Below are 10,316 nucleotides of genomic sequence, written 5' to 3' on the forward strand. Positions count from 1 at the left end.
TATATCTATACAGTTTATCAGATTGTTCATTTAAGGCAGGGAAACACTTGGCTCTTGTTGCAGCGGGTGAGACTAGACCAACAGCAATGAGCAGCGAAACACAACTACAGACTGTTCTCCCCGCAAAACAGGTTCTAAATCCACAAGCTGACTTTGTATTGCAAGCTTAAGACCAGACTCATGAAGCTGTCGGTCATGGCCGATGCTGGGGCCGGGGCTGATCGCCAGGGTTAAAGGGACACTTCAGCCTGTGTTCATGTTGAGGTGAAATATCATCTCACCCTGAATTTTTTTGCAAAAGCTTCTCCTGTTCTTCATCGGATAACTGTCAGCCTGAGTTGTGGTGGCAAAACACAGAGAGGACAGGAGAAGCTTTATGGGTAAGATGATATTTAATCTAAACATGAACATCGGCTGAACCATCCCTTTAACAATTAATTCAGAGCACTGTGTGTCTGTGTGTCTGTGTGTGTGTGTGTGTGTGTGTGGATAAGTGCTGGTTTCTACAAGGTGCAGAAGTCTCTAAAGGGTCAAATCTTTTTGCAGTCCCTGTGCTTTGTGTCACAGTCTTTCTCCGCCCCCAAACACCGCACCCCTTCCAACAGCATGGGCGTCCCATGGTGACGATCTATGAGAGAGAGAGAGAGAGAGGGAGAGGGAGAGAGAGAGAGATTCATTTATCTCAGTTGTTTTGCTGAGTCAGAGAATTACATTGACTGTATGTATCTGTGGAGCAAGCTGTAGAGAGTGATTAGTCCAGCAGAGGGGACTCTCCATCCATTGACAGGCTGTAGAGTCGTGTCGACCTACTTATAGTCATCATTTTCTTATCAAATGTCAGAACAAAGAGGACGTAGGCTTTTGTAGGAAGTGCAGACTTAACCCCATTAACATACATTTACAGTGTGTAGGTATATGGGCGTTTGCCTGTGTGTGTGTGTGTGTGTGTGTGTGTGTGTGTGTGTGTGTGTGTCTGTAGTTCCATACCTAAGTAGACTAGACAATGGTAGTCAATGACCTTGCGATCATTACACGCCGGTTGTACCTCCTGAGCCACAGCCACCTCAGTGTGTGTGTGTGTGTGTGTGTGTGTGTGTGTGCCATCACTCACCCATGACCCGGGCCTGCAGCCGGACCCTCAGACAGTGCTCCCTCCTGCTCCGGCTCACCAACGTCAGCTCCTCCTGCAGCACCCCCTCCTGGCGGGTGTTGTACTCACACGTCACTCTCACCCCACCTATAGGGGTGAGGAATGGGGGGGGGGGGGGGAGAGGGAGGGGAAGACAGTAAGACAGAGGGTGGGAGAGAGAGTGAGAGAGGTAAAGAGAGGGAGGGAGTTGATGGAGGGAAGGTCAAAGGCAGGAGCGACAGTGATGGAGAGATAGATAGAGAGGAGAGACAGGGTGGAGTGACGTCAGAGACTGAGACACAGACGCCAACATCAGTGAGTCTTGTATGGGGATCACTGAACACTCTTACGAGAAGTCACTCTGAAGGCCCAGAGGTGAGCTCAGATTTAATCCCTAAAACAGGGAAGCAGCGTCTCTCCTCCTGGTCCCTCTCTGGATCGATGCAGGGCTGAAATGGGAGCTGTGGTATCGATCCACGTCTTTGTTCCTCTATGCAGCTGACGAGTGTCTGGTGGCAGTGATACCCTGTTTACTAGTCTTGTCCTCCTGTGTGTGTGTGTGTGTGTGTGTGTGTGTGTGTGTCTGTACCAGACGAACATGCAACAGCCAAGGTTTCAGTAAAGACAGAAATAGCTAAACGTGGCTACGCTAATGATGTTTATGCTATTTCCTAGCAGTGTTACTGTAGTTACCGTGGCAATGAGCATGATGAGTTTGAGATAAAGAAAGGGGCAGGGTGTTTGGCACGTATACGCTCGGTGTGTTTCCATGTTTGAATGTTGGTATCAGGCTTCTCGTCATGATTGATAAAGCTGCGTTAGTAGTAAGAAGACAGGTCTCAGTAAGGGAGGTCTCACGTACCCTCTGGCGTCGGCGTGACTCGGGTGACTTTGAGGCAGGGTCTGGCGGGCGGAGCTGATGAGGGGAGGGCACACACATCTCTGCCTAAAGCAGGGACCTCTGACAGGGTGAAGACGATCTCGTAACAGTGCAGACTCCTCAGGAAACCCACCTTGCAGTAATACAGAGACACACTCAAGTCAGATGAGAAGGACATACTATTGAAGAACGTTGCATGTGAAATACTGTTGAGTGCAGCCCTGAATCCCTTTTCGACCCACATCTGGACTAAACACATTCCCTGCTACCTTAAGCTATTGTTTTTACTATTACTTTGTTGTTATTATTTAACTGACTGGGAATGAAATGGGATTGACCAACTCTGTTATAATTACAACTACAAGGAGAATAAATCCCTTGGTAACACGCAGCAGTCCTCGCTAACCTTCACCAGGTAGCTCCCGTCCTGTTCTGGGAGAGCAATGATGGTGGAGTCCTTGGCTTTGTCACTGCGGTGAGTCGGGGAGCCTGGAGCCCCCTCGTCATCAGGGAAATGCACCCCTCCGCCTTTTGAGGTGGAGCCTTCGGGACGACAAAACAGGCCTTGGTCAGGGATCGAAACGTGCATGGTTTGCGCATCAGTGTGTGTGTGTGTGTGTGAGTGTGTGTGTGTGAGAGAGAGAGAGAGAGAGAGAGAGAGAGAGAGAGAGAGAGAGAGAGAGACAGAGACAGACAGAGACAGAGACAGACAGACAGACAGACATCTCCACATCTATGTTTTCCAGTCATAATGTGTAATGTGATCATTCCACTCCACACACACTGATGTATTTTTTATATACCAAACAGTTGATGTCCATGTTTCTGTCAGTATGGCTTAGGTCTGACATGGTATTACCAGTTTAACAGCAGGGGGAGAAATTGAAAATCCATGCAGTTGGAGAAAATAGTGAGATTAAAGAATTAAAATCCAGGCCACATCAGACGCATGCACGCACGCATGCATACGCACAAACACTCACTCACTCACTAACTCACTCACTCACACACAAACTCACTCTTTCTCCCTGTTGCCATGTCAACGTCAGACCAGGGATGATGGATCAGACTGTGTCAGTAGATAGAGTGACTCATGTCATTGCTGACCTGGAGAAAGTGAGAGAGAGAGAGAGAGAGAGAGAGAGAGAGAGAGAGAGAGAGAGAGAGAGAGAGAGAAGAGAGAGACTAATTACTATAATTAGTAATTACTGTGTGTTGGGCAGCAGAAGTGATCGTCACACACCTCTCTCATGTATTTTTTAAACCACCAAACAGCGTCTCGAGCTCCTCACTTCAACTTGCCAAAAACGTTGCCTCAGATTGGCCCTGTCTGGTTGCTGCCGCCGACACTGATCTCAGGTCAGATCTGCACGTCCCCCCTTATTCAGACTTTGAGGAAGACAGGCCTGCAGTCAGCTGATCCTAGATCTGTGCCTATGGGCAACTTCTCCACCCTCTTACGGTGTCATTCCACTCGAGTGACCTTTGCCATTGTAATCCTCCGAAGGGTTTATCCATATCATTAAAGAGAAAGGCCCCAAAGGCACCATTGACGTGTTCACTAAAGAAGCTTAGCTTGGCCCAAAGCTTATCACAGAGACCAGAGTTCGAGAGAGTAATTTCATAGTTTTATAATAGGGGCATATACCGAATTCATGGATCTCTCTCTCTCGAGCAGCCGACAGGACCATTCAAAGCCTGAATAACCCCCCTTACTCTGCAACCTCAATCAAACTGTACTATTGTAGAGATTAATCAGAGTTAGAGAAACGAAACCTGTTGCTTGTTTTTTTAATTATTATTATGGATTGAGTGATTCATAAAATGGGTTATCTGTCACACGCAGTTGGCAAATCTATTATTGACATTCATTTAATTGACTATTGACATTGACATAATAATGATGTCAATGTCAATAGTCAATTAAATCAATGTCAGTAATCTATTATTGATTACTGACATTGACTTAATTGATTATTGACATTGACATCATTGGTTCACATGAAGCCTGACTTCTTCCTCAATACAGGCTATCATATGAACAGGAGGAGTTGTTCAGTTCTGTTCTTTGTCATTTTGCCCGTCCATGCTGTTCTGTTAAAACCTCTTAATCCGGATGGGCCCATAATTAGGCCCAAATCCTGCTTTATTTTGATTATTGTTCACTTTATCTCCTTGTAATGTGTGGTATGTTATTCTGAACTATGATCTGAGCATATCCACACACAATTTCAAAATCAAATGACATTCTGCTTTTGCATCTGATCATCATAACATTAAATATGATTTCTAATATTATAAGCAGTTTAGTTTGGGTCCGATTTTTAAACGGAAATGAAGAGGTTAAAACGCACTGCTCCTCCCATCTGAGGATGAGTTGTTGTCGTCCAAGCAGCAGCGGCATGTCTCCTACACTCTTATCATTCTGAGTAGAGGGGCGAGATTATATCAACGATTTGGAGATTGATAAACACATCTTTATTGTTGTGCGTCATAAAATAAATCCCTCATCAATTCAAGCCCATATCCTCCTCGTCACAGGACGAAGACACGCAGACGGCAACAGCGGAATATGAGTCCGCATCCTCCCCAAAGCACATGACAACAGTCCACATGTTTTATATATTTATATATGTTTATATATATTATATATATAACAAACCTAATGTAATATGGTCACTTACCGGTTATGAATATCCGTTCAGTTCTCTACGGTTGGGATTGCCATTTATAATAGGATGTGTGATAAGTGCGCTCTGAAAGCACGCTCCTGCCTCCTCCGACTGCTGTCTCCATCCCACTGCCACGGAGACGCAGAGATTACCCTCAGAGATCACTGCAATGATTGGAGACCCTTTTACCACACCCCCTTATGTCTAACACGTCTACATTGTGCAATATTGCACAATGTGCAATAACACTATGTGCAATATGACAACCCTAGTCGTCTATCTGTACAGTATAGTGGATAGTGTACATAGCCTTTATTTATGTAAACCAGCTCCTTCCCTTCTTGTGTTTTTTTTAGTATTTTTTTCTTTCCTAGCACCAGGGGAGCCACCCCTCCTAAATGTCGTTGTTTGGTACCTGTACTATAGCAGTGACAATAAAGACCATTCATTCATTCATTCATTAAGTTTACAGCACTACATCTATGTCTACAACACTACATATATTTGTATATTACACTACAGAGTGCATCTAATGCTGAATGCCCCATTTGACTACTTTCCGCCTAAAAATAGACCCGAACTAAACTGCTTATAACATTAGAAATGTAATGATCAGATGCATTAAGCAGGATGCCATTTGATCGGTAAGGTAGATGTGTTGTGCGGATATATTCAGATCATAGTTTAGAATGACATAATAACACTGCACATGACAAGGAGATGAAGTAAACAGTAATACAATTAATAATACAATTAATAATACAATTAATAATACAATTAATAATACAATTAAAGCAGAATCAATCCGTTGGCAGAAGGAGAATATGTTTAATTAATAAACAGGCATATGAGAATATGTTTCATTAACAAACAGGCATATGAGAATATGTTGAATTAACAAACAGCATATGAAAATATGTTGAATTAACAAACAGGCATAATATGTTGAATTAACAAACAGGCATATGAGAATATGTTTAATTAACAAACAGCATATGAGAATATGTTTCATTACCAAACAGGCATATGAGAATATGTTTCATTACCAAACAGGCATATGAGAATATGTTTCATTAACAAACAGCATATGAGAATATGTTTCATTAACAAACAGGCATAGATAGTTTGGATTTGTAGATCCAGAGGCTCATGTTTCACATATGATTGAATTGGACCAATCAGAATCAGTGCTAAGATTCAGGAGTAATATTTAATCACAAAAACAGTTTTCAAAAGAATTCACCCCATATCAGAAATGTACATATATTCCAATAAATACAATCTATTTTACATAAATAATCAGTGCTTGCCTTTTCAAGATGATACATACTGTATGTAGGTCTACACACTGTCCAACACAATATAGAGGATTTTTGTTATTCACTGACGTGCTATACCAATATACCACGTTTCCTATAAACAAACTAGCAATTGTGTTATATTCACAGTGGTTTTGTCCTGGACATCTTAAAAAAAATGGCTGTAAATAACCAATATGTGCTTATTCTGTTACCTGCACTAACAGAATACTGCAGTTCTACTCAACGTTTAAAGCTCTTAATCCAACATAACCAGTCTCATACATTCTTATTGTTAGTGTAATAGGTCAAAATGAGGAGTCATCAAATTCAGATCCAGAGAACACTTTTCCATTGACTTCCTCAAAACAACCAGTCCTAACCAGTCCTGTCCAGTCCTATCGAGTCCTATCCAGTCCTATCCAGTCCTATCCATAGGACTTTGTTAAAGGGGTGAAAGGAGAAATAACTTTCCAAAATGAAACAAATCCCTGCTCGATTTAACCTGAACTTAACCTGGACTAAACCTGGACTAGACCTTGATTAACCTGAACTTAACCTGGACTTAACCTGGACATAACCTGGACTAAACCCGCCTCAGTCGTCCATGGAGGCAGGACAAATTATGAGGGGTGCCTCGTTCTTGCCAGACTTGTTGGTGCAGGGGCTGAAGAACGGGCGGACCGTGTCTGAGAAGCTATCCAGGAAGGTGTAGATGTGCATCTTAGCCTCCACGCTATAGAAGGACACCTGGCCCTTGTCGCAGTCCAGGTACACCCCTACCCTGCGGGGCTTGTGTTTGAGTACCAGGGTGGTGGAGGGCTCCGTGCGCACCGCATACTCACTCTTCCCCCTCAGGCTCAGGCACCAGTAGCCTTGGGCAGGGCTCACGGTGATCTTCCCCTTCCTGTTGATGGAGCGGCTGGCCACGCCCAGGTCCCAGTCGGTCTTCCCGCCCACCTCCACCTCCCAGTAGTGGCGCCCGGAGGAGAAGGCCTGGTGGCCGAGGACGCAGGCCACGCGGTCAAAGCGCTCGGGGACATCCAGCACGGGCAGGTGGCGGTCGCCACAGCTCACCTGCTTGCCGTCGCTGGAGATGAGCAGGCGGGGGTGGGCGGTGGTGGGATCCAGCATCACGTCCACTGTGACACGCACACACACACACACACACGCACACATACACACACACACACACACACACACACACACACACACACAGAACAGGGGAGTGAGAGGGGAGGAGTGAGCCATTCAGAGTGCCATCAGCAGTTTTGGGTCTAAATGTCGTGTTGTTGTGCTGTGGAGACATAGGCAGGGTGGGCGTCCATGTGGTGGTCAGATACATACCTGCGTACTCCTGCACCCTCCTCACCTCTTCAGAGAAAGACAACAAGGCAGCATAGATAAGAATCAAACATAAAAACAAACAAAATAATATCTACATATTTATTATACTACTGTCTAATTATACGTCTTACATATACTGTATGTAACATACCTGAAGACCTATTGCCCTTGTTCTGTACATATCATATCATAACTGTACATATCACATTGACACTCCTCTCATGTATATTCACTTATATATTCATGTATTTATATTCACTGTAATACCTATACTGTAATACCAAGCCCTGTCTACATTATTATGTATTTTGCACTATGCCACTATTTGCATCTGGTTAGGTGCCAGACATTGTCTCAGTACTTGTACTTGTGCAATGACAGTAAAGTTGAATCTAATCTAATCCAATGAAACACTGGATGGAGCACAGATGGCTGTGACTCTGGCCGTCTTGTGAAAGAGAGAAGCAAAATGAAAAGCTTACTTGGATTAGTTTTCACCAGAGATTGGTCCGATGGTGAACGCAAACCTGGCAACAGAGAGGTAAAAGTGGTGTTATTCACTGTGTTATACAGACCACCTCTCTAGACATACAGTACCACACACACACACATGCAAATATGCACACGCACACGCACACGCACACGCACACGCACACATTTAATATCTTTATTTGCGTTCACATTTTACAATAAAATTCTTGAACACAAACAGTATTAGTTGCACCAGCATAGGACACTCGATAATTCAAGCTTTAAATCTGTCTATGGGTACAGGTAGCAGCGTCTCCTCCATATGTGGCGGCTGCCAATTATTGCTGATATTGAGCAGAATTTTGCCACGGCCTTTGCTTTAGGCTTGGGAATTCCTGCCATCTGCAACCCCCTGACGACTAGTCTGTGGACATTACCAAGGCTTCCAAATATAAACACTAATAGTTTACATTTGTACCCAAGCTGTACAATGGCATCTTTGAGTGGATGGTACTTCACAACTTTGGTAAGAAAGGCCTCTTCTAGGCTATAGTCAAACGCGCAACCCACTTCCAAAATGATGACCTCTCTACTGTCCTCATCGACAACAATAACATCTGGTGTATTGGCTGCAACATTTGAAAAATAGTCATATTCATTATTGCACAGGTTGAACATGGTAGTTGAGACACGTGTGTGTTTATAGGTTTTAACAGAGGGTGTAACATATGAGAGCATGTCCTTAACTAGCAAGTCAACAATTCTATCATGCCTAGCGATGTACATGCCTTTATATACAAAGCAGCCATTCAGAATATGTGACAGGGACTCAGTGATTGAATTCTGATCATGGTGCAGACAGTGGGGAGAGAATGTGTTAGGGTACCACAGAGAGAGATTGAGTCTAGTTGGAAGGACCTGTAATCTAGCTTTAACTGTAAAAGTGACTATATCCTCATCTACTGCATGGTTCTTAAATATCGAGTGAGAAACAGAATGATCAGTAGTAGGGAGGCAAGCTAGCTTCCCCTGTTGTTTTAAACCAGTCCAGTGTTGTTGCTGTCTTTGGTGCTGTAACCTAACAAGGTACCTTCGTGCATGGTCTGGTGACAAATTATGTTCTATGTCAATAACAGTAGCCCTTACTGAGGTTGAACAGTCAGTTATAAAATTCTCGGACACTGTTACAGTGTCTGAGTCAGACCTCACCCAGTCCAGGGAAACTCCAGTCCTCGCACAGAGGTCATTGAGGTCAGGCCAATCTGACCAGACCCCAAAACCAGCAGAGTGGGTGTCCATCTTGAAATTGGGCTTCCTCTTGAAGCCCAGGAAGCTGGGCTCACCCTCTCTTGCCAGGGGAACTTTGCGGCGTCTCATGTCCAGAAACAAGGAGGACCTCGCAAGTTCTCTGACGGTCTTATCATCACTGTTCAGCATGTTTAACAAGTGTGAGAGGCGTGTGGCGTTGTATATCCATTCCACGTTTGGAACACCAAACCCTCCCTCCTGTTTAGAGTGGAAAATAATGTCTCTGGTGGTACGGGAGTTCAGTCCAAACCACTTCCTCACCAGAGAGACCACTTTATCATTCAGTTCCCTCAGTGTTTTGCTTGGGAGATGGATGTTGGAGAAAAGATGTTGGATTCTGGACCGGGCGACCTGTCTGATGGCCTCCAACTTCATGAGCAGTGGAAGTGGTGAAGCATCAATGAGGTCCAGCCTGGTGGTAAACTCAGTGGCTAAAGTGGCAACCTGTTCTTTCCATTCACCTGCTATATTGAACTTGTGTCCAAGGTAGGTGTACGTCTCGTGCAGGTCGTACACACGGATTGGTTCCCCTGAGTGGATGGTGAACTCAGGGTTTCCGTCTGTTTTGGATTTGTACCATCTGTTTCCCCCACTTCGCCTCTGGTACAGGACAGCACATTTAGATTGTTTAATCTCCAGACCGGACCAGTCTAGAAATGTGTCTGTTCTGGAGAGCATGTTCTTGATGACACTCTCTTCACGAGACGCCAGCTGCACATCGTCGGCGTAGCCTTGTACAGGGTTGGGGGAAAGCACATTGGGTGGGGCACAGGCACACAGCCACGTAATCCACCCGTTGATGACAAGAACAAAATTGATGGCACTCCACGGACAGCCTGTTTTAATGCCTACCTGGAGGGGAATGGGGTCTGTGAGGTGTTTTCCACAGATGACCTGTATGAAGGAAGAGCTGTAAACATCCGTAATAATGTCAATATACACCTGAGGTAGTTGGATTTCCTCTAGGGCTTTGATCATGACATTATGGGTCAGAGTTCCAAAAGCATCCCTGAAGTCAAGAAAGACAGAGTAGAGTTTGCAAGATTCATGTTTGAAGTCATCAATCCCAGTTTTCAGACAAAATACATGTAATACCTATACTGTAATACCAAGCCCTGTCTACATTATTATGTATTTTGCACTATGCCACTATTTGCATCTGGTTAGGTGCCAGACATTGTCTCAGTACTTGTACTTGTGCAATGACAGTA

The 10,316-nt window shown here is 44.4% G+C and overlaps 1 protein-coding gene across 1 annotated transcript; it reads right to left on the bottom strand.

The window, feature by feature from the left end:
* Positions 1-530: 530 nt before the first annotated feature.
* adisspa (adipose secreted signaling protein a) lies at positions 531-3,047 on the bottom strand (the record flags this gene model as incomplete). The annotated part of the gene is made up of 5 exons (XM_080534720.1): positions 531-628; positions 1,112-1,237; positions 1,992-2,142; positions 2,416-2,552; positions 3,029-3,047. 5 exons carry the CDS (start codon positions 3,045-3,047, stop codon positions 531-533), a joined length of 531 nt encoding a protein of 176 aa, XP_080390846.1.
* Positions 3,048-10,316: the final 7,269 nt, after the last annotated feature.

The sequence above is a fragment of the Nansenia antarctica genome, assembly GCF_963989245.1.
Source record: "Nansenia antarctica genome assembly, chromosome: 6".
Classification (NCBI taxonomy): domain Eukaryota; kingdom Metazoa; phylum Chordata; class Actinopteri; order Argentiniformes; family Microstomatidae; genus Nansenia; species Nansenia antarctica.